The sequence below is a fragment of the Myotis nattereri genome (assembly GCF_964212035.1).
Source record: "Myotis nattereri genome assembly, chromosome: 10".
Lineage (NCBI taxonomy): Eukaryota > Metazoa > Chordata > Mammalia > Chiroptera > Vespertilionidae > Myotis > Myotis nattereri.
In genome coordinates, this window is record NC_138085.1 from 24,434,452 (window position 1) to 24,458,957 (window position 24,506).

Consider the following 24,506-nt stretch of genomic DNA (forward strand, 5'->3'; position numbering starts at 1 on the left):
TTCCCTCACAGCTCTGGCTTCATCCGGAAGGACATTCAGTCTAATTAGCATACTATGCTTTTATTGCTATAGATTATTTATTAATTATTGTATTATTTTCCATACAAACAACTGTAAAACTACTTTTGCCCCACTGTGTATTGCATAGCTTCTCAAATGAAAACATATTTTAAAGATATTTTTTATTTTTATTTTTTTCAGTTTTTTTATTTCAAGAAAAACAATTTTAAATATAACAATGTTACATGCAATAAACCTTAATATTTCAAGAAAAACGATCTTAAATATCATAATGGTATATGCAATAAACATTAATATCTCAAGAAAAACTATTTTAAATATGATAATGTTACATGCAATAAACACCAATTACAGTGGGGCCTTGACTTAGGAGTGTCCCGACTAACGAGTTTTTCGAGATACGAGCAGTCTCTCGGCCGATTTTTTGCTTTGAGTTGCGAGCTAAAATTCGGGTTATGAGCCAGCTTCAGATACCCCACTGCTAGTTGGCGCAGCGAACGTCACAGTGAACGCCACAACATCAGCCCCGCATCACGTGTCTCACTCGTTCACTGTTGATTTGACATACGAGTAATTTGAGTTACGAGCTCCATCATGGAATGAATTAAACTCGTAAGTCAAGGCCCCACTGTATTCAAATAAATGATCTTACATATAATAATATTACATGCAATAAACATTAATATTTCAAGAATAAAGGGATTGTAATTATAATAATATTACCAAAACTGTACTAACATAGTATGATATCACAAAGTTGTAGGAAATACTAAAAATCTGCAAATAATGGGATTACTATTACAGTCTAGTATATTTTTTCCCCTCTGGCTCTATTTTTGTTCATCAGTTTATGTTGTTCATTATATTCTACAAATGAGTGAGATCATATGATATTTATCTTTCTCTGACTGGGTTATTTCGCTTAGCATGATGCTTTTAAAGTCTATTTTGTTAGATATGAGTATTGCTACTCCAGCTTTTTTTTTCTTTTCCATTTGCATGGAAAAGTTTTTTTCCGTCTTTTCACTTTCATCCTGTGTGTGTCTTTTGTTTTGAGGTGGGTTTCTATTAGACAGCATATAGTTGGGTCATTTTTTTTATCCATTCAGCTACTCTACACCTTTTGATTGGAGCATTTAATCCATTTACATTTAGGGTTATTATTGAGAGGTACTTATTTATAGCCATTTTAATTCTTTATGGTGAGGTTTCTCTCCGTGTTTCTTCTTCACATCAATCCCTTACAGCAATCCCTTTAACATTTCTTGTAATGCTGGCTTGGTGGTGATGAACTCCTTTAGTTTTTTTGTGTGTGTGTGTTTTTCTTTTTGTTTGTTTGTTTGTTTTTTGTCTGGGAAGCTCTTTATTTGACCGTCTGTTTTGAATGATAGCCTTGCTGGATATAGTAATCTTGTTCTCAGATCCTTGCTTTCCATTACCTTGAGTACTTCATGTCATTCCCTTCTGGCTTATAGAGTTTCTGATGAGAAATCAGGTGTCAGCCTTATGGGAACTCCTTTGTAGGTAACAGTTTTCTTTTCTCTTGCTGCCTTTAAGATTCTCTCTTTGTCTTTAATTTTTGGCATTTTAACTATGATGTGTCTGGGCGTAGGTCTGTTTGGGCTCTTCTTGTTTGGGGTTCTCTGTGCCTCCTTAACTTGTGTTACTTTTTCCTTTACCAGACCAGGGAAGTTTTCTACCATTATTTCTTCAAACACTTTCTCTTTTCCTTTCTCCCTTTCTGCCTATTCTGGCACACCTGCTATTCTAATATTGTTACATTTCACATTGTCCCACAGCTCCATTAAGCTATCCTCCTGTTTTTTAATTGTTTTTTCTTTTTGGTTCTCTGTGTGATATTTTCAACTCTGTCTTCTAATTCACTGATTTGATCCTCAGCTTCCCCTAATCTGCTGTGTATTCCTTCTAATGTGTTCTTTATTTGTTATGTCATTCTTTATCTCAGACTGTTCTTTTTTTCATAGTTACTATGTCTTTTTTCAAACTGTTGAGCATTTTTACCATCATTACTCTGAACTCTGTTTCAGATAACTTTCTTATCTCTGCTTCATTTATCTCTTCTTCTGGAGAATTCTCTAGTTCTTTCATTTGGGAGTTGTTTCCTCATTTTGATTGTCTATTTGGGTTTGTGACTGTTTTGGTAAATCCTCTACACCTCTCAGTCTCTAGTGCATGACAGTGTTAGAGGCTGTTTCTGACTAATTGTATCAGGCAAAGACTCAAAGCCTCCAGAGTCAGACTAATAGGATTCTGACTTGAATTGCCTCCAGGCAATTGTCCTTAAGTGTGGTGAGAGTTTTTTCATCAGGGTGGGGCATTTGCTTCTGCCTGGAAGCTAATTGTTACTTTTAATCTCTTAAGTGGCCTCAGGGCAATGTATTTTCAATAGGTTGTGTTGACTGTTTTCCCCCCAGGCAAGGCAGATGTCTATGTGGGAAAGATGTCCTCTGCTGTGTGAGGAAATGAGTTAGCCTAGGACACTTGGAATGTCTGCCTTCTGAGCTCTATCCCTCAAGTCCCCAGACCTGGGTTCTGCTCTCACAGCTCTAGTCCACTTCACCCTCCCTCTGCCAGAGCACAAGGTGGGTGGCTCCACAGGGAATGTTTGTGCATTGACCCTTTAAGAGGGTGCCCGTACTTTCAGCTGCCACTCCCTAGCAGACAGCACCCTACTGCTTTTCACAGCTAGATGTTATGTGGGTACCCTCCTCAGTTTGGTGCTCTCTGCTGGGGAGCCCTGCTTGGGGATTAGATCCCAGAGTTCTCAGTGGAACGCCCCTCCCCCCCCAACAGCTGAGATATCTCTCTGGGACTTCAGTTGCTATCTGTGGGTGCCTGGCCAGCCCTTTCATGACTCCACCCCTCTTACCAGTCTCTATGCCAGCTCTACCTTCAGTCCTTGGGGATCAGGGTTCTCTCCTGTGAGTTTTCCCTTGATTATTCAGGAAGCCTTTCTGTATTTCAGTTGAAATTCCAGCTTGTTCCTGGGAGCATGTCCATGAAGCATCCTCCTACTCTGCTGCCATTTTTAATCTCCCATATCTATTCTTAAGGGGACTCGTTTTAGAAAACAACAACAACAACAACACCTACCTGTTATCCCACACTCTTAAAGACATGACTGCATCCCTGGGTCCAAATTCCTCATCTGCATTCTTGATAGGTTGGTGACCTTGGCAAGTTCCTTCATCTTTCCAAGGCTCAGTTTCCCCATTAATAAAATTAGCAAAATACTATAGTCCTTATGGATTTTCTGTGAGAATTACATGAAATAACCTATGTGAAGTGTCTAAAACAGACAAAATCTTAGTAGGTGGAGTATTAGTATGATGATTAAACATTGTCATGTTTTCTTGAATACTGATTTAACAGATCATATTTACTTGCTTATATAAATGAATCTGGAGAAACCTTAAAGAGTCTGATTTTCAACCATGATTTCTTTTTCTTTTTTTTCTTTTTTTAAATATATTTTATTGATTTTTTACAGAGAGGAAAGGAGAGGGATAGAGAGTTAGAAACATCGATGAGAGAGAAACATCGATCAGCTGCCTCCTGCACATCTCTTACTGGGGATGTGCCCGCAACCCAGGTACATGCCCTTGACTGGAATCGAACCTGGGACCTTTCAGTCCCCAAGCCGACACTCTAGCCACTGAGCCAAACCGGTTTCGGCCAACCATGATTTCTTTAAAAGAACCTTACATAATTGAACTTTTTAGTTTCTTGTAATGTTATATGCTGGACTCCAAATTTTGTTCTCAGATGCACCAAAGACTATAAAACATCCTTTGTTAATGATGGAAACAAAACAGCTTCCTCAGGAACAAGACTTGATCATGCAAGAGTTTATAGATTTATGTCCAGATCTTTGATTTTAAAAAAGAGAAAAAGCCTTTCTTGAGAGTCAGTAATGTTTCTCAAACCAGTATAGAATAACAATTATGATTCTCCACTTTTTGGTTTTATTGCTGGATTTAAAAGGATGACTCTCTACAATGCCAACACCAGGAGGATATTATTTCACAAATAAGAACCCAGCATGACATTTATGAGAAAGCCGGGGTCCTCCTGCGCAAAGCTGATTGGTGCTTAGCCAATGGGCTCCGGGCATTACTGGACTTATCAGACACAGAGCAGAGGGTTGCCTGTACCTGCTGAACTTCAGAAAACGCTCACGTCTTGTCTGAGCAGGACACATCTGTGGCCATCAAAGAGCAACCAGATTTTAAAGATGAAGTATCTTCCCCAATTCCCTTCCATCTTGGCCATCTATTGCTTCTGCCTGCTACAGCATCCCTCCTCAGGTAAGGGGACCCCTTCATCAGATCCTGGCTGGCCTGAGCTCTAAGAAAGACTGAGATGCTCCTTGATCCTTATGGAGGGAGGCAAACTTTATTCTTCCACCTGCCCCTATTTCCACCCTTTCAATTTCTGGCTTCTCGTTTATCTCTAACCTCTAAGAGAGGGTGGACAGAGCTAGATATCACAGCCTTTTACTAACGCAGGCAACTTTCCCTCGTTGAACGGTCTCACAGGCTCTTGCCACTGTCCTGAGGATGCGAGGGATAGGACTTGGGGAAATCCTAACTTCTTAGCCATTTGTGCTCCCAGAATCCTGAACAGAACTAGAGACTGTAGAATTGAGATTACAGACTGGAGATTAGCGGCAGTTGGAGAGGGGTGGGGTAGGAGTGCGCACAGGAAAAGGGAATCTTTGCATAGCCTTGTTGTGGGCTCCCAGCGGAGGTCCCATAGCTTCCAGGTTGAGGCGTTGTCCGAGGTGCTGACTGGAACCAGTGGTTTGTAGAGAACCAGTGCGTTTGTATGGGGTCAGTAGTCTGAATCCATTACCCATCTCAGGTAACCCTCCGTATGGCGCAGGGAAGGATGGGGTGGCAGAACAGCTGGGTTGTAAACACACACTGTTTAGAATTTTGACTTAGGGGAGTAGAAATCTTTGAAAATATATTTAAACAGAAAATATGTTTCAAACAGTATGTGTGTTTTTTAATCATGTCGCATAATCACAAAACCTACGTATTTCAAGGAACTGTGAAAGTCATTTGATTAGCCTCTCATGGAGAACAGGGATTTCCTCTATGATTTTCCTATGTGATTACTTTCAGTAAAACCCAATGCACAACCAGCCTGAGATAGCCAGTAGCTGCCTCCTTTGGGCTCTAATAGAATATTGTTTCTATTACACTTTTGTAAATTTGTTGTCTTTTATATATCTGCATATATTTATATTCACCTCATTAATTTTTCTATTTGGCTTCATGTTCCCTGAGGATATGGTCCCTATGGTCTTTGTGGTTGTATTGTTAACACAGAACTGATTAATAACTGTTTATAGGACTGGTTTGAATTAATTTGCATTTTTGAATGGCACCAACCATCAAGAACTTCTTTACACTAAACTGAAATCTGATCACATGTAACTTCTAACCATTAACCCTAGCTCTTTCCTTTGGGGGTGTACAGAATAAGTCTAATAACTCTTAGGACAGTTCTCAATATATTTGGAGGTAGTTAACATATGCTTCCTAATTTTTCTCTTTGTCAAAAAAAACTATGTTTGGCTCCTTTTATTCTACCACGCATCTTACTATTTCAAGTAGGACTATTATCTGTCAAGGTTTGGACACTATTATTTGAATATAGCACAAGATTGCCTTAGTGTTTAGCCTTTTCTTGACTCATAGAGAGATTTCAGGGAGCAAAATATCAATTTTCATCTAAAAATATATTTTCTACTCTTGGGCCAGATATTTCTTTTCTCACATTTAAAAATCTAAGTTCGGAGTTTTGCATTTATCCCACTTAATTTTGGCTGGTCAGTTTTGACCTATTTAGTTGATTCTTCCCATTGCAGTATTAGTTATTCCTCCAAGTGTTGTATTATGTGAAAATGGGGCAAAGACTTCATTTAGGTCAGATACAGGTTGACAGGCACAGGATCCATCTGCATGTTGGTAGCAACCTTTCCCACAATCCTACCCCTGACGAGTCTAATGAAGCACAGAGCCAGGCATCCATATTTCTTAAATGTTTCAAGAGTGATTTTGATGCACATACTTGACACCGTTTCCTGGTATTTCATCTTCATAAATTCCATCAAAATATAAATTAAGTTGCTGCCTAGGCATTTTGCCCTTTTTCCTGACTTGATAATTCTTGTACTGTTAACTCCTGATAAATAGAAAATCAAGCTATTTCAATTTATTTTGGTGAAAATCTCATGTTTGCTAGTGGAAGGTAGAGTGTGTTTTCTTTGTCAGTCCTTTTTAACAGCATTTATAGAATCTCTGTATGTTTTTCATGGTAAAGATTTAGAAGTTCATGCTATGACTTCTTTTCTCCTAATTGATATTTTTATGCTTTCTCACAATAGGATATATTCAACCTTTAGATGATTCTCCAGATGGCTTGGATATTGCGCAGCTGGAGGTACACTGTTGTTCAGTAATGTGAGGTTTTTATTTAGTCTTGGCCTTGAAAATATCATGTGGGTAATGTTCACTTAAAACTATTTTAAGAACAGATTCTTGGCCGCAGCAGGCTCACTATTGTCATTTTCATGGCCTCATTTAAGGCATCCTGAGAATTGTGTTGAACTTTACTGCCACTGTGTGAGAAGATAATACAAGGTTCATTAATTGGGACAATTTTAGAATTATATGTGTTATAATAGAATGCTATGGACTAATGAATTTATACTTAACTTTGATTCATTTTCCTCATTTTTTAGTGGCTGGCATATTGGGCAACTCTTTCTAGGCAACCTAAGGTAAAAAAGCCACCCTAATATACATATGATAAATTTTAGTTATAACATGTTTATGCCATAATTGATATCTGTAATAACTGCACTATTTTGCTATCTACAGGAGAATTTTATGTGTGTTTGTGTAAGAATATAGTTTTAGGAAATAACAACTGAATCTCTTAAATAATTTACTGTAAGATATTTGTAGTTCATCTGCATTCTTACAATGACCATAATCATGAATGCATATCTAATTACATTAAATGAATATGTTGTGTTATAGCATAACATGAATTAAAAATTGATACACTGTGATTTGACAGTTCTCCAAAACAATAGATTTCATGTAAAGGACCTAGGAATAACTATAGTAGCCACAATAGAAATATTTCAGTGGGTACAAAGTGAATGTTGATTTATTCTAAAGTACAAGAGCGTGGTGTCAAGGAAGAGTCCATGATTCTTAGCATAGACTACATGTTTTTACTTTGAGCTACATCTCTTCCTCCTCTACCTCTCCTAACTCACAGTATCCCGTGCTCCAGCAACAATGAACTTCTTACTATTTCCCACAGGCACCAGGCTCTTATGTCTTTGCACAGACTTTCCCTTAGCCAAAAATGCCTTTGCCTCCTTTGCCGGCTGTGGTTAATATCCCAGACTCTAAAGCCAAAGTAACTGGGCTCAAAACCCACATCTATTTAACCTTAGTAGGTGCCATAATTGCTCTGTGTCTCCGTTTCACCATCTGTAATGTGGGGATAATAGCTGTAATAGCCTCACAATATTATGTAAGTAATGTTCACTTAAATTGTTTTAATATTTGTGAAGTATTTTCAACAGTGTCTACAAGATAGAAAGTGACAGCACTTAAGTGCTAGCTGTTATCATTGTTTCTTTTTCTCATGTATCTTTATTGTTGAAGGTATTACAGATGTCCCCTTCTCCCCATATTGATTCTTATTCCCCCTCCCCCCATTGATTCTTGATGAAACGAATTTCTATTCTTCAAGACTTCAACATCAGTTTCTCTCTTATACTTCATGAGTATATCGTGCCCATCTCTTCTCATTTTCAGTTTACCATTATGCATATGTTTGAAGACAATTGTCATCTTTTAGAACTAATCATTACAACCTTGATACCCAGAGCAAAAATCCAGGGTGAGAGAGTTCTCCACCTCCTTGCCACTGCCTTCTCACTCACACCGAAAGGGCTCCTTATTCCTCACTCACACCAAGGCTGTGGGGGTGCCCCTCCATAAGCACAGGAAGTAGAAGTGTGGCTTCACATGTACTACCCTTCAGGACTCAATTGGGTTGTGTGATTCCCCAGTTGCAAAGGTGCACTTGGATGAATTTCCTTCATTGTCTGCATTTTCCCATGGCTGATCTTGTTCATTGTTTCCAAACGCAACAGAGCAAGGCATTGCTCAGTGAATACAACTACCCATATTTTAAAGCTATTAATAGAGAGACTGCGGTTCTTCTGCCTTGAAGTGTAACTTTCAACATGTCACTTCCTCTCCTGGGCTTTGGTCTCCTCTCCTACCCAGTGTCTGCATGACTTGCGTGGCTCTAGGTCCCCTTCGGTGCTGGTCTCCAGGAGAGTCCAGGTCTGTGTCTCTAGGGAACTTTCATAACAAGCCCACTCAAAAAGCATCACAAATCTGCAGACTGTAACACTCTGTGTGTTTTGTGCTTCTCGTCACTATGTGGGATCAGAAGAATTTAGATGGGAAAGGGGGCAACAGATTCGTATGAACACAGCTCCACTATTCATCCCTTTGAAAAGGTGCTTATTGAAAGCATGCCATGTGCCAGGTGCTAAGGACATACAGTGGCGATCAAAACAGACAAAACTACCTGTTCTCATGGAACTTACATTGTAGTTAGGGAAATAGATAATTTAGATAAGTACATTTAAACATTTTTCTTTTTAGAGTAAAAAAAAAAAGGAAAGAAGGTTCATATAAAATGTTGAGAGTGGTGTTTAGCAACTGAAAAAACATCTTCGTATTTCTTTTTGCTTTTTGGTCTGAAAGGTAATGGTAAAAAGTTGATAAACGTGGTACAAAAAAAACACACAATTGTTCACCCAGTACGTTTTCAGAACACACACACACACACACACACACACACACAGCAAACAGATGCTGACAAGGAGACCAAAAGCTATAAAAATAGTAAATGGTAAATTTTAGAATTTATAATTATAAGGAAATAGAGGAACTCACTACAGAACCTCTGCTATTAATGATGTTGGAATTCTATGGGGTGGGCAAAGTAGGTTTACAGTTGGAAGTACATGAAACACAGAGTCTATTCTTATATTTTTATTAAGTGTATTATTTTCCATATGAACAACTGCAAACCTACTTTGCCCACCCCCTGTAGTGTGTGTCTGTGCCCATATGTATGCATGTGCATGTATGTACCTGACAGAGAGAGAGAGAGAGAGAGAGAGAGAGAGAGAGAGAGAGAGAGAGAGACTGCATAGATATTGGCTGCTGCAGAAACTCTCCACAAAGTTTACAGGGAGATGTAATCATATTCAGAGCAACAAAATTAGAAGTGTTGTTAAAAACTTTTTATTTCTGTGTTAATGGAGTTTAAGCTGATTCCATAATGTTTTAATGTGAATGAGATATGAATGATCAATAGCAGCCAGATCAACATATTTAAAAGTGCATTCACAGTAATCATCTCTAGCAATTTTATAAAATACAGACATGGAATCCTGTGCTACCATTTTGTGAGACCCTTTTTCACAGCATCCTTGAGTGGAATATGCTTCCCACACACCTTTTTCCAGGTTGTCATCTATGCAAACAAGGGCAGGTGGTACTCTAACAAGGACTTAGAAATGAAAAACTATGCTTTGTGCAAGAACAGTGAAGATTCGTGTTGAATGTTTTAGGAAAAAAAGTTTGGTCCATTGGAGCCAATCATTAAAAAAGCTGAATTCTAGGATATACCCAGCAGCAAATTAAAAATTACAATCATTATTTTGTTCCAATTCTATATCAGGTGGTTATCTGGGAATAGATTCTGGTATCTCTTCTATACATCATAGAGTATGTTTTCCCCTGAAGCTTGAAAAGGTAAAATGAGATTAAGTTTTAAAATGATGGTGTATTGCTGTCAACTTTGTTTTTCATAAGATCCTGCATCAGTATAATCTTAGTTTATGTAATGACTTTCTTTTTAGCTTGGCAATTTATTTCATAATATTAAGGTACATCCTATATATTTCATGGTGTAACTTAGATACTGAAAACTTTGTCGGTTACCTGCCTCAGTAAAATTCCATGTAACTTACCCGCACAATTCTCTTTCCAGGATAATCAAGACATATACAAAAGGGTGAGTACCGCCCAGCCCAGTAGCAAGGGCATGCAACTTCTACTTTGTAGCAAGTGACACAATACTAAAATGAACCTTTTTTTTTTCTTATTCAGTTTTTATTTGACTACTCCAGAACTCGGGAGCCAACACAGCCAGTTAAAATTGGGGTTGGTATTGTATCGTAATCATCTTTGTAAAAGTCCCTCCCCTCTGCATGCCTTTGTTCCTTCCTAATTAATACGTGCAGATCAGCCGAAGGTCTTAGACTCTGTGTAACAGCTTCCCAGAAGCCTTTCCCCAGGCCGGTAGGGACTACCTGTCTCCCTCCCTAGGTTGGAGTGGGAGGAGGCTGACAGATCTAAAAAGACAGAGAATAACTTATAGAAAAGGAAAAATAAGTAAGAAATAACTTTTCATTATGCACTTAAACAGATGTACAAGAACCTGACAAATGGAACTCTATTAATATTGTTCCATATTACCTTCTGTTCTTAAATTATGAAAAGTGTTTTTGTGAAGTGTAAAGCACCATACCCCCCAATAGTGGTCCATGGCTGTTCTTTTTTCGTCACCGTCACAATGTGTGGGTGCTATTCCAATAATAAACATCCCCTCTAACTTTATTAGCATAAACTTGAGTTACCCTCGGGTACAGGTTGTGTAAGTGAATTTCTGCAGGGTATGATTTGAGAATTATTAGAATCATAGAATAAAATTAATTCAGGTGCCCTGACACAACAACTGAAATTTAACCATTAGAAAGGCTCTTATTTATGTAATCAAAGCTTTCCAAGTCTTCAAGAAGACCCTTAAAAGACCCAGCAAAGTACTTTTTCCTCCTTAAGAGGCAAAGATTCATGCCTAGTACAGGTTTGGGAATGGGAATCAAGGTATGATGGGGATTTTCTCAAGAAAGGCCATGGGCACTGCAGGGGGCAATGGAAGGGGAAAGATAAACATGGTCTGTGACACAAATTAACCTTTACTCTGAGTCAGACTTCTCAGGAGGATTCAGAAAGACTATATAAGACACAGGTGTGTGTGTCTGAGTGCCTGTGGGCAGTCACAGACAAGAAGTCTGGGAAAATAAATGCATCGGGGAGAGAGGGTCAGGGTGCTGCCCTCCCAGTTGGTCCCTTAGATTAGGAGAGCGCACCTGGAGGGCAGAAGGATCTGCATGGAGATGCTTCTTTGGAACAATGCACTCCACACCAAAGCACGGAAAATTTGGGGTCAATGCAGATTAAAGTCTGGTTTATCCTAAGGGAATATTTTGAAGTGATGTGTTGGAATTGAAACCTGCTATCCAAGCAGGCGAGTCTTTATTGAAAACATAAAATTTCAAGCTCGGGCTCGGAAATTATATTACTCTGAAAATTAAACCCATTTGTAAGGGAGTGGAAAGGGTGGAAGAACGCTGGGCTCCGCTGCCTGCAGCCTCACAGCGCCCATCTGTTGCAGTTTCCTCCGGTGCGCCCTGTAACAAGGCTGGCCGCCAAGCTCGCCAATGGGAAGATGAAGAGATTTCTAAAGCGCGTATGTGCTTTTTTTCTTCCGCCATATTTCATGCCGGTAAAGGTACATTAACCATGGTATATGCGTGTCTTCGCCTTGGAACTCACTTGCATTCTCTCCTTAAATCTGTGTCTCCCTGCGGCAGGGAGCTCTGGCCCATTGACCTTACGCAAGTTACTAACCTCCTCCAGCCACAGTCTCCTCCACTGACCCCGTCCACTGGCCCCTCGTGGCTCCGTCCTCTCCTCTGCTGAACTCTTCATCCACATTTTTGTTGTTGTTGTTAATCCTCACCGGAGACTATTTTTTCCATTGATTTTTAGAGAGAGTGGAAGGGAGGGGGAGAGGCAGAGGGAAACATTCATGCAAGAGAGACACATTGATTGGTTACCTCCCCCCATGAGCCCCTCATCAGGGCCAGAGATTGAGCCTGCAACCGAGGTATGTGCCCTTGATTGGAACCGAAGGGGCCCTTCAGTCGGCCAGCCTGCACTCTATCCACTGAGCCAAACTGGCCAGGGCTTCATCCACATTTTGTTTGTTTGTTTGTTTTAGCTTTTGTGTTGTCTGCCTCTTTTCCTGTCCCTTCTTCTTTCTCTTGACATGAACATTTGCCTTGGGGGCTCTCTGTTTCCCATTACCCCACCTGTCCTTTTGTCCATACCTCAGAGCTTTGTTTTTGTTTTTCTTAAGAAAAAAAATTAAGGCCCTAGCTGATTTGGCTCAATGGATAGAGCCTCAGCCTGCGGACTGAAGGGTACCGGGTTCGATTCCGGCCAAGGGCACATGCCTGAGTTGCAGGCTCGATCCCCAGTAGGGGGCGTGCAGGAGGCAGCCAATCAATGATTCTCACTCATCATTGATGTTTCTATCTCTCTCTCCCACTCCCTTCCTCTCGAAAATCACTAAAATATATTTTAAAAAATTAAGTTTAGAAATCGCCAGTTTCAGTAATAGCTGAACCTCAAAATCTTCATCAAGGTTTGTTGCATGGTAGCAAAAAGAAAACTTCTTTTGAACACTGTGAGCCCAGGTCAGGTGACCAATGCATTCCAGTATGCCCAGGACTTTCCTGGTTTTAGCTCTGAAAATCCCAAGACCCTCAGGAAACTGCTCAGTTCCTGAGAAATCTGTTGATCACCCCAAGCACAGGGAGCCGTTTTTCTGATCTGATTGCACCTCTCCAGGCTGGGTCTTGCCTCCAGTAGAATGCCAGATTCACGGGCAAAGACAAGCTGAAGAAGCTGAAATGCCTTATCTGGGACATGTGTCTAAACCAGGGGTCAATTTCAAGTTGAGGCTATTGAGAAGAGCAAGCAAATATAACATTGTCCAGGACACAAATGGTAACTCAATCAAGAAAGCATGCTTGCTTTCCTGAACAGGAAATTGAAATTGGCCACAGAGCTGTGCCCTTGAACAGGGAGGTGCACAATCCCAGCAGAATAACAGCTAGCCTCACGGATATGGTTCCTGTGAAATTAACCTGTGCCTTTTCCTTCACAGGATCTGGGGGCTGTGGCACTTGACTTTACCAAGAAGGTATGTAAACCTTGTGGAGAACACAACCTCCCAAGAAAGATCTGCGAGAGGACAGGGAAGCACTTGGAGTTGGGCCACCTTGACAATCCTCTGGCTGTGAATATCTTATCTCCAGGCTTGTGGAAGAGCCACCTGGGGCCATCTGTCCTGGAATTGGCTTTCTGTGGCTCAGGGCCCACATGCCAGTTGTACCAACTTGGAGAGGTACTGCAAGTGGCACAAACCCTATATACCTGTACTTCTCCACATTGACAGTGCATTAAAGATATCTGGGGACCTTGTTAAAGTCTGGAGATTCAGTAGGGGCCTGTGAATGTGCATTTCTGACAAGTTCTCAAGTGTTATTGATGCTTTGGGACTGGGGACCATGCTTTGAAAACTGCTGTCATAGACATCTTTGAGAGGCCTTCGGCACAACATGGTTGCATAATGGTTTGTGTTTTTATGTTGCAGGAGCACGCTGCTACCTGGGGACGACCATTTTTTCTATTCAGGGTATAACATGCTTTCTCTGTTTTTAACCCTGATTCCCTCCTGCTGAATGAGCAGAGCGGGCCCCATGATGAACTGGTGAACAATTGTGCGGACTCTCTAACCCTTTAGTTAGGGGGTGACTCTCAAAGTTTTCCCCTACAAAGTCAATGCTTGTAAAGGAAAGGATCCACCAGGACACAGGCTGAGAGCACCAGGGAACACAGGGGTGGGAAGTGGGAGTTCTAGTGATGGACAGACACGAGGACCAACCAGAGTTTGAGTCTGTGTTTCTGAATATGAAGGTCTGGATACCTAGCCCCAAAACACACTGGCAAGAGGAGTCTAGTGCCATCCTCTCCTCCCTCCCAGGGGACTTGAGCCTCTTGCAAAGATCATGGAGCCAGAGAGTTATCTGTTAGTATTTGACCTACCAATCACTCACTTTGTTTCAACCCCTAAATACTCAATGTTTGCATCAGAAAAATGTGCAAATCAGCCAGACTTGTACCCCTCAAACTGCATTCTGTGGGCCATTGGTGCTAAGAGCTGCTATGCGAAGATCAAATCAGATTAGAAAACCCTGCACCCAACATTCCTGAAGGTTGACAGTGCACACTAATGCAGAAAACAGCCTGTTTAACTTGACTTTATCATATGTTGTTTCCCAAACTGTTTTGTCTATGGAAATGCCACCCCACATGCATCTTTTTAATCTGCATGACCTATTAGTAGTTGTTCTCTGGAAAGGACTTTATGAAACAGTGGGTCTCCATGATGTCTTTGGGGTGAGAAGTCCTGTGACAAATAGCTTCAGGACTGTCCTGCCACAGAAACAGAGGCTCAGGGGTGGAGTGCAGGAGGGGGGACAGTGTCTGGGCTAGGGTAGTGGAGTACAGATAGTGTCTAAGCAGCTAGGGTCTTGGAGCCCTGCCTTAGAGGACCTACAGACTGAGACGGGGCTAAGGCTCACCCAGTGAGCCCCCCAGGAGGCTGCTGACACCCTAGTTAGGAGAACAAGGCCTTAGGGCTCATGAAGAAAGAATCTGAAACCAAGAAACAGGTTCCAGGCAGTTTTGTTCCAATGTTTCTAAGTTGCTCCTTTTTTTTTTCAGCCAAGGAATGGAAGAAACACTGAACACCCAGTAGGATAGACCAAGGTCAGCCCATTACAGCTTTTTACCTCCAAGGAAATGTTATGAGTCTGACAGGGGGTAGTGAGAGGCAGCCAGAGGGGTGATAGTTCAAAGAAAGGAGAGCCCCGTGGAACTCTTGAGGACCTTCTGCCCCATCCCCTTTCCTGCTCTCAGCCCCACAGAGCCCCATTCCAGCCGGCCCTGGGCAAACATTGCCGCCTTCACTTCATGCTGGCTCTTTGCAAGGGAACTGTCTTCAGCTGTGCCTATGAGGGGCTTCAAGCTCCACTTGGCCCATCTGATTCTCTGTGAATTCTCACCTGGCTCTTCTAATGAGGAAAAAAACTACCCTGAGATGCTTGGGGCAGGGCATAAGCTCCCTATAGTGGGAACATTTCAGAGCACAGCCAGACAAGGCCATTCCTTCCATGCAATGATGCTCTGAGACCGGAGTTTCAATCTGGGGAGATTCCTGGTCTTCGGCCTGTGGAAGCAGACATCCCTGTACAAGGGCAGCTCTAGGTCTCCTCTGCCTCTAGTGGTGATGTGATGTCCCAGGACCATGAGGCCACTGTCCTGCGGAGGCTATGCATCTTCCCACCTGGAACCTGATCCTGACCTGCAGGCCGTGGTCAGGGCCCCAGTAGGCCCAGGTGCCTGAGAAAGCTGCCCAGATGCTGGGTAACAGCTGTCCAGGTGAAAAGGGGAAGGTGTCCCCTAGGGCCACAGCACTCACACAGGCCTAGTGGTTTAATTAGATACAGCAAACACAGACCTTATAAGTATCGACTATGGGCATTTATGACATCAAATTGAGGTATAATTTTAAAATATGCTATATAATAACATGCCCATGGTCTCATCTCAATTCTGAGAATGATTTCATCTGAGTTGTATGTTTTCTTTCTTTCTTTTTTTTTCCAGAGTTCAGTGGCAAAGGGAAGCTGGATCAGATAAGACAACCCAGCAATTATTTGGGGCAAATGTCAAATTTCTTCCTATGAACAATATGTAAAGATAATGCTCTTGCTCTATATTCACTGAAATATTCAGTTATCTAAAGAATAAAGTAGCATTGACACATTTTCATTTCTTGTTGGAAAATCTTGGGGGAAGGATCAGTGTGTATTTAAAATAATGGGATTTTTCTTTTTTTAAAGTACTTTTTGGGGTATCATTTTAGCACGCCCCAACTATCTTGTTATTATTGAGAACTGAGCACACAAGCTTGAGAGAGATGGGCTGCTTTCAAATCCTTACTCCATTTTGTAGCTGGGGTACCTTGGGCAGATCACTTCCTACCCCTGTGCCTCAGGCTCTGGTAAAATGGGGTTGGTAATAATGGCACCTACACATAGTTTGTGTGATGATTGAAGAGCTGGTCCATGTAGAGGGCTTAGCATGGAGGTACATAGTGAGCATTCAATTGTGTTGACTCTAATTATACCTCAAAGATGATTTTCATCACACAAATGGTATCAAAGGGACTTACCCTAATGAGAGCTACTTCTAGTTGCTGACCAGGGGCCAGAGGTCACAGCATTAAATTAATGCATAACAACTCCAAACTCCTCAAGGAACCAGAAGGCCCAGGCCGTTACCTTCTCACGCTCCTCCTCTATAAATAGTATTTGACTTCCAGACTCCTCAAGATCATCTGAAGGAACAGACAGTGATGCAGAAGACAGGCACACAATGCAATGAGGGGCCCTAATGATACATGCATGTAACCGTCTTTTAAGGCACTAAAGTGGGTGCTTTTATTAATCTTCACAGTCCTGCAAAGTAGTATGTTAGAGTAATGCTAGTTGCTACAACAGATAAACCTCAGAATCTTGGTGGCTTGGCCTACTATAATTTTTTCCCCCCAAAATGGAGTGAAAAATTGAATGAATGTTCTGGATATATGTTTCATGATTATATCATTCAGGTAACTAATTTTACTTGTATTATAGAAAATATATTTGCCTAATACAATAGTAAAATAAACATTTTTCTAACCTTTTCCCTGATGAATAGATGGAAATATAATAATACATCTTGTTTAAAAGCATTATTGAATTTTACATACCCTACAAATATTTATTCAGTTGGGTCTTTTTTTAAAATTTTTTTTAATATATTTTATTGATTTTTTACAGAGAGGAAGGGAGAGAGATAGAGAGTTAGAAACATCGATGAGAGAGAAACATCGATCAGCTGCCTCCTGCACATCTCCTACTGGGGATGTGCCCGCAACCCAGGTACATGCCCTTGACCGGAATCGAACCTGGGACACCTCAGTCCGCAGGCCTACGCTCTATCCACTGAGCCACACCGGCTTCGGCTATTCAGTTGGGTCTTAAAATAGCTAATGCTTTATACTGTTCGGCAATGAAATATTTATAGGAAAACTGCTTTTTTTGCACATTTAATAGTTATATTCTAAGACTTGGCCCCAATACTTTCTCATGTATAAAGACGTTTGATGCCCTCTTGTGAACACTTCACCATTCCTTTTTGCCTCATTATTTTTTATTAAGGCACCTATAAATTGGTAATACTTTTTGGGTTAGATTTTCACCATTTATCTAAAATACTAGCGGCCCAGTGCACAAAATTCATGCACTCAGGGGGTTCCCTCAGCCCAACCTGCACCCTCTCGCAGTCCGGGAGTCCTCGGGGGATGTCTGGCAGTTGGACATCCTTAGTGCTGCTGTGGAGGCGGGAGAGGCTCTACCATCACTGCACTCACCAGCTGTGAGCCTGGCTCAGGGTTCCTGGCTGAGCTGTGCTCCCTCTGTGGGAGCACACTGACCACCAAGGGGCAGCTCCTGCATTGAGTGTCTGCCCCCTGGTGGTCAGTGCATATCATAGTGACCAGTCGTTCTGCCATTTCGTTGATTTGCATATTAGCTTTTTATTATATAGGATAAGCTCCTTAAGGAGAACAGGCATGGAAAATTATGTATTTTCATATTGACTAAGAAACAAAAGCCTTATAGCAGACAAATTATAACACATGCCACTGAATCAGTAGGAGGCAAGCAGAAACCTGAGGCGGGAGATGATGTTGATTTCCTCAACTTTCACATCAGATTAAAGTACATGCTATCATATTTTGCTAAGTACTTATAAAGAAATGACATTTCTATGAGCCAACCACTTATAACTCTCTGATATGATAAATGGAATATCATGCCTCCCCTTTCTTTCATTTCTACAAAGAAAATACTTTTTCTGAGGTGTATTATTAAAATAATGTTAATCCTGAATCTCAGCCTACATAAAGGCCAAATAGTGGTCTTTCTAGGAAAAGAAGATTGCTACAAGGTTGAAAGATTCATTTTATAGATTAATTTTATAGATCAGATATGCAATAACAAGTAGTTTGGGCTTAAGTTTTAGAGTTACTTTAACCCATGCTTTAAACTTTATCTATAGCCTTATAAACTACCCTACAATGTTGATTTAATTAAAGTAATTCTGTTCATTGAATACATTTATTTTCATAGGGATTGGATAATGTTTTACCGTAACTCTTCATTACATACATCTCAAAAGTTTTACTGACTGAAAGCTTCATAACCTGTCACAAATGTTATGTAGAGGCTCTTAAAATGTAATTTAAATTTTAGACATTATGTTTAGAGTATTCAAACTTAATTTTAGTGACCCAGTTGATAATATCTATAAATTTTAAACTCTTAGAAATCAAAACAGAACATGCTAGATTAAATGTTTAAAAGTTACATTACTATGCTATATAAATGTGAATGCTTATATATATGGAATTTCATTTTTATGATGTTTGTATTAATGGGGGTGATTAATGCCACTACAAAAGCCCTAAGTTCCATGCCTAGCGTAGAAGCCACATTTCTTTTCTCCTTCTCTTTCTTTCTTTCTTTCTTTTTCTTTCTTCCTTTTTTTTTTTTTTTTTTGAGTGAAAACCCTGAATTTAATGTGATATTAGGGAGTCCCATCTCTCACTTTCTACCACTCACTCATCAGACCTGTTGTGAGTTGGGTGAAGGCTGCCCCCAGTCAGTCTCCTGGGCTTGTCTCTGAATCTCCTTCTCTCCTATTCATAGAGTGCCTGCTTGCACTCCTGTAGGTTTTCCTGCTGGGCCCAGGAGGACCTGGCAAATGTTATAGCTGTGGGCTGAGGGCTCCCCAGGCCAGGGATGGGGAACTGAGGTGATGCAATGTCAGAGGGATTGTGCAATCATCATAAACGCCCACCAAATGCCTACTTTGCAAGTGAGGCACTGTGGTAGGGTCTTGGGGGCAGAGGCCAGGGAAGGGATTGGGTCCCCTCAAGGATGTCTTCAGGTATGAAAGCTACGACTCCCTCAAGTATATTGGTGAAGGTCAAGTCTACGCAACCAGTCCTGGCTGACTGGGGCCGCAGTCTAGGGTGTCTTTGCCGCTTCAGGTACTCTGTTCTGAATGCTAGAATGAGTCATGCCCCATCTGGCCCAATTCTTTGGCCACAGCTGTTGTACACAGAGGGAACTCCTCATTCCCCTCCCCCAGCTGGCGATGAGCAGGACACAGCCACTTGATACACCATGAAAGGCACGAATAGTGACCACAGCAGTTCTGAGACCCAGTAGGCATGTGACACCTTCACAGAGACTAGAGTCTGTGGACTCCAAGGGTAAGAGGCTATACAACATCCTGGATAGAAAATGGCCAGGAAGGTGCTACAGCTGGGGAGCAGGTTGACTATGTTGTGGCTGAAAGGTGTCAGGTAGTTGGGAATGAGGACCCTGAGACAGTGATCCCTGAGTCTGCAGTCCTGCTGGCCAGCCCCAGCACCGCACGTTTGGCACCACCAACCCGCAAACGATGCTGCCCAGCAGTGCACTGCTGAATTGGAAAGCACAGGTGCAGGACAAGGAGGCTGGACTCGATGGGCACGTAGAGTAGCAGCGTGAGGATGGGCTCTGGAACCACTAGGGGAGGCTCCATGGAGGTTGCTGCAGGAGCTCCTAGGGGCCACATTTCCAAAGAGTGACACACTTGCCACAGGTCAATCTATGCAGCTCTCACATGGTCCACTGCAAGTGCTCCTAGTTGTTTAGTTCAGAGTCCAAGTTCCTTTCTACATTGTAGGCTCTGCCCAGGATGGGCTCAGTGAGCCTCCCCACCCTCTCTAGACACTGATTGGACTGGGAAAGAGAAGATGCTGTCAGGAGCGAGGCTTTTATGGGCCAGGCCTTTCCTTTTAGTAGAACTCAGTCTCATGACCATGTCTGACTGGAAAGGAGGCTGGAAATGTCACCTTGTGTGTGGCTTGGAGGAAGAGAGGCAGATTTGGTGAATAGCTAGTCACTATCTACTGTAGTGTAAGTATTATCCTTAGGGAGCAAGAAAACTGACACTCAAAGAAATCAAATACTTGCCCAAGGTCTTTCACTAAATGTCAGGGTCACAATTCAAACCCCCGGGGCAACTGACCCCAATATCTGTGGCTCTTCACCAGCACAAGCTGTCTCCCAGGGACAGTTAGCCTTTGGCTGGGGGCAGCAGTGGAATGGGATAAGGTACAACTGTTGAACTGTACATGAAGTCACAAAGCTACAAGCCCTACTGCGTGAGCCCTGACTTGTTAGGTAGAGATGATGTACCCAGTGCCAGGTCAGAGGGAAGCAAGAGTTCACCCCAACCAAGCAATGCAGGGCAGTGCCTGATAGGAGGCTGAAGAGGCATCTAGATGAATTGGGGGAAGTTAAGCAGGGACCCTCCCCTACCTCTGCTTGGGGTTCCAGGTTCTTTTCCAATTCAACATATTTAGACACTCTGGTTTTCTTAGTCTTTATGAAAGTGTTTACTAGTATCTTGTATATCTCACTACCTGAAAGAACAAATATTCCTGGACCAAACAAACCCCTTTGAAGAGTTGGAAAAATTCCACTTTGGACAATTTTATTTTTTGCTCAATTCTCTGATGTCTTTGCTGACTCCTGGTATTTCAGCTTAATATTAAACCATCAATTTGCTTCAAGAGATTAAGTCACAATCAATGGAAACCCTGAAGGAACAGGCAGTAGGACTTATTTTATTTAAACACTTAGTCTTCCAGACCTTGGTGAAATGGATGTAGGGAATTGCTGTAATAAAGCAGAGCCCAGGAGGAGAGACATTCACTGCATGGCAGCTGCAAGGATGCTGGGCACTGGGCAGCTGGGAAGTAGACCAGGAGGCTAAAGCAAACAGCAGTTAGCATAAAAATGCAAAAAGAAACATTGGAAGGCCAATGGACTTTGATATTCATCAGGGCTGAAAATCAGCATAAAATTGCCCTGTTGTGGGCTCAATGGCTCAAAGCAATTTCCTAATCTGATAATCCTTACATTGTTTACCAAACTTTACCTTTGATCTGCCTGTATGCATTGCTAAAGGGCAAATGTGTATTCAAGTAAATAAAAAGTGGACCAGGCCAAAGGTGGGTGTGTCTCTTCAAGAAAGAAGCTCCACCCGGCCCACAATGCCTTCTAAATTCATATTTCTTGTATAGTATTTTCATTTGTGCTTTGGTCCCTCCTTCAGATCCTGAACCTAGCTGTGAAGGTTGTGGCACAGACTCAGAAGAAAATGTGGCCAAGGGAAGAGTTACCATTTATCACTATTCCCTAGGGAAAAGTCACCATGACCTCAAGTAGGTAAAGAAGAGTGAGGAGCATTTGTGGGAAGAAAAGGCACAGGAGAGTAATTTTATCCTTGATTGTCACTTAAGCAATGGACAGCATTGCAATATGTATCTTTTTATCAGGGGATAAGGTCCCTTCCCACTCAGCAAGGAAACAGATATTTGGTAATGGGACTTGTATTACTTGGAGTCCAGATGTGAATGACCCAGGCCAGTAGAGCACTTCTATTCTTTGAGCTGTGCAGAAGGAAAGGACCTTGAAAATCATTGTTCACTATACCCCACATTATCAAATCTGGGTGGCCCCCAATCTGTGCTCCAGAACAATGTTTTAAGTCCTGGGCCTGGAAATGGCAAACATTGCTTCCCTGCCTTGGGGAGAAATCAACAACAGGGCAACACTTGGGATGTAGTTCACACTTGGGTGGCCACAGTCTGCTGCCTTAGATTTAGAAGAGGAGGAGAAGAGTTCTTGGAGGGCAACCACCACTAACAGAATTCAACGTTGAGGTACAGGAAGGGATCCTTCAGCAAAGTGCTAATACTGTGATATCCTAGGGGGTGGAGTTGGGAGAGGCTGCTCAGTGTCTAGCAGACCAGGTATTCCAGGACACCTTGAAGAGAGAGTCTCCTCACTACCTTAAATATTCCAGGCCAATTGTCCTCCATCCTCCCCTAAAACTCCACATTTCTTGATGGCTCCTTTCTTCTGGCTAAGTCATCCTACCCTTCCTCAGTGCTCTCATCTACAGACATCCTGGCTGCACTTCCTCTTCCCTCAAGGGATTTCATAATTTGTTCATGGCCCTCCTCTCCACCTCATGTCCTGTGTCATTCAGGTTGGCATCAAAGCCTCTGTGGACATCTGTTTGACACTCTGGGCTTGGGGTTCTTGACCACCTCATTGACAGAGCTTTTCATCTCTTCACTCTGGTTGCCCACTGGTTCTCTCCCCAACCTCACTGCAAGTTCCTTAGGTGGAGGATGCTGGTATCGTTAATAACTTTAGAGATTGTAATTATATTAAATGAAAGGTTGTCATGCTTGATCATGACTGAGAATGTTAGATCTCTGTGTGGGTCTTTTACAAGAAAACATCTAATGATCACGGAGAGGCAGAAGAAGGGACTGATTTGAAATGTGATAAGAAGTAATCATTGACAATTTCATGGTGGCCAGTCCTCTGGGTTCTTTTCTGTGACCTGGGATCTAAAATTGGTAATCGAGTCAAATATAAGCAAACAAACACTACCATCCTCCTCCCCCAAATACAGATCAAGGACCATTTTCTTTCTATTTAAGCTTAATCAGACAAAAACCACTATGGACAAGCCTGAAATCTGACAGAATCAGACTTATTGACCTGATGCCATGAGGGAGGCACTCCAGAAGAGCCATGAAGTGCTTCTCAGTAAAAGGGGAGACTTGTAAGGTCAAGCTCCTGCTGAAGGATCCAGGAAAGTCCAAAGGCAGAATTATGAAAAGTGGGACTAATTAGGGTTTGGGTGGCATAATGAGCAAGGGTGGCTCAGCATTTGGGAATCCCTAGTAAAAGATGGGTGAGATAAAGCAGGTCTGGGGGCATCATTGGTAAGAAAGCAGTGGTCATTCAAAGTGGGCATTGTTATGGCATTTCACAGCTGCAGCCAGACCTTGGGAGAAAGGCTGTTCTCTGTGAACTTCGCATTTGGCTTTATCTGAATCTGTCCTCCCAGCCTGGGTAACAGCGGGGCTGCTTTTGTTCTTTTTCAATCCAAGCTTATTTTCACTCTTTCAGTCCCAAACAAGTTTTAGCTCTTTCTGTTAACTGGATTTAGCCAAGTTTAAATATTCCCTCTTAAATCATACTAAATCTAATGTCCACATTTCCCTCTACAGAAGTGACCATCAACCACACGCAGGAGCAAAATCCTGCAAAGACTAAGGTGGCATGTGCAGGACAACTGTAGGGTGGTTCATTAAACAATTAGAACCAAATAAAGTACAAACTAAAGTTAGAGGTGACTTAGTCCCAGCAGAAGTGGGGTGAGCATCTGCTTGCTGTGGCATGATCAGTTTCATGTGACTGGTATTGAGGAACTTTTTTCTCTACTAAGGCCCTAAAGCATTCATTAAGAGGAAGCACTTACTAGCTCCTCTTCTCTCATTTCTTAAAATAAAGGGGGGGGGGGACCATTGAGAGTTTGGAAACATTAAGAGCCCAGCTATTATAGCTGATGAGAAACAACTCATATTCCAGTGGTTCTCAAACTTTAATGTGCTCCAGAAACACCTGTAGGGCTTGCTGAAACCCAGGTTGCAGTTCTCTATCCCTAGAGATTCTGATTCAATAGGTCTGGAGTAGGCGCCCAAGAATTCAGTGCCAGCAAGTTCTCAGGTGATACTGATGATGCTGATGCAACGACCATACTTTGAGACCCACTTCTCTAACTCAGCTCTTCCTCATTGCCTCCACCTTCCATACTTTTACACTTTCTGTTTCTCCTGCTTGAAATGCCTTCCCTGCTCTCCATGTAACTGGCTGTTTGTCTTAAGTTATACAACCTTGCTTGGCTATTGTATTAGTTTATCTATTGCTATGTAACAAATTACCCCAGGTAGGACCTCCAGAATGGTAGCATAAGGTGTTCAGGGAAACCATTAAACTGGTGGAGATTAATAAAGACTACCACAAAAATCTTTAGAGATTGATCAAAAGGTTTACAACAGGTTGAGAAACATCAATTCAACAAAATCTATGGAAATTTAGTTGGAACAGTGGAAATCCATGGTATTGAAGCTAGGGACTGCATCCATCTCCCCACGGCTCTGCCTTGTTGAAGAACTAACTGTCCCAGTGAGCTCAGCAACCATTGAAGAGTAAAACCTCCCTTTCCACCATAGCTCTATAGAGATGCCCTCATGGGCCCAACAGATGAATGACAGCTCCCATCTTCCCCAGCTTCTACTTAGGAGTGGCTGCACCCTGGTATGGGACCACTTTCCGCACCACTCCCATCCCTACCTTGCCTCACCGACAACACACACACAGCTCCTGGTCAGTA

General features: G+C 41.9%; 1 protein-coding gene across 1 annotated transcript; it reads left to right on the plus strand.

The window, feature by feature from the left end:
- Nucleotides 1-4,276: 4,276 nt before the first annotated feature.
- NMS (neuromedin S) lies at nt 4,277-15,904 on the plus strand (the record flags this gene model as incomplete). The annotated part of the gene is made up of 9 exons (XM_081101518.1): nt 4,277-4,349; nt 6,440-6,495; nt 6,797-6,835; nt 10,156-10,179; nt 10,275-10,328; nt 11,623-11,697; nt 13,183-13,218; nt 13,672-13,713; nt 14,805-15,904. The coding sequence occupies 9 exons, from the start codon at nt 4,277-4,279 to the stop codon at nt 14,841-14,843; spliced, it is 438 nt and encodes a 145-aa protein (XP_080957644.1). The 3' UTR covers nt 14,844-15,904.
- Nucleotides 15,905-24,506: the final 8,602 nt, after the last annotated feature.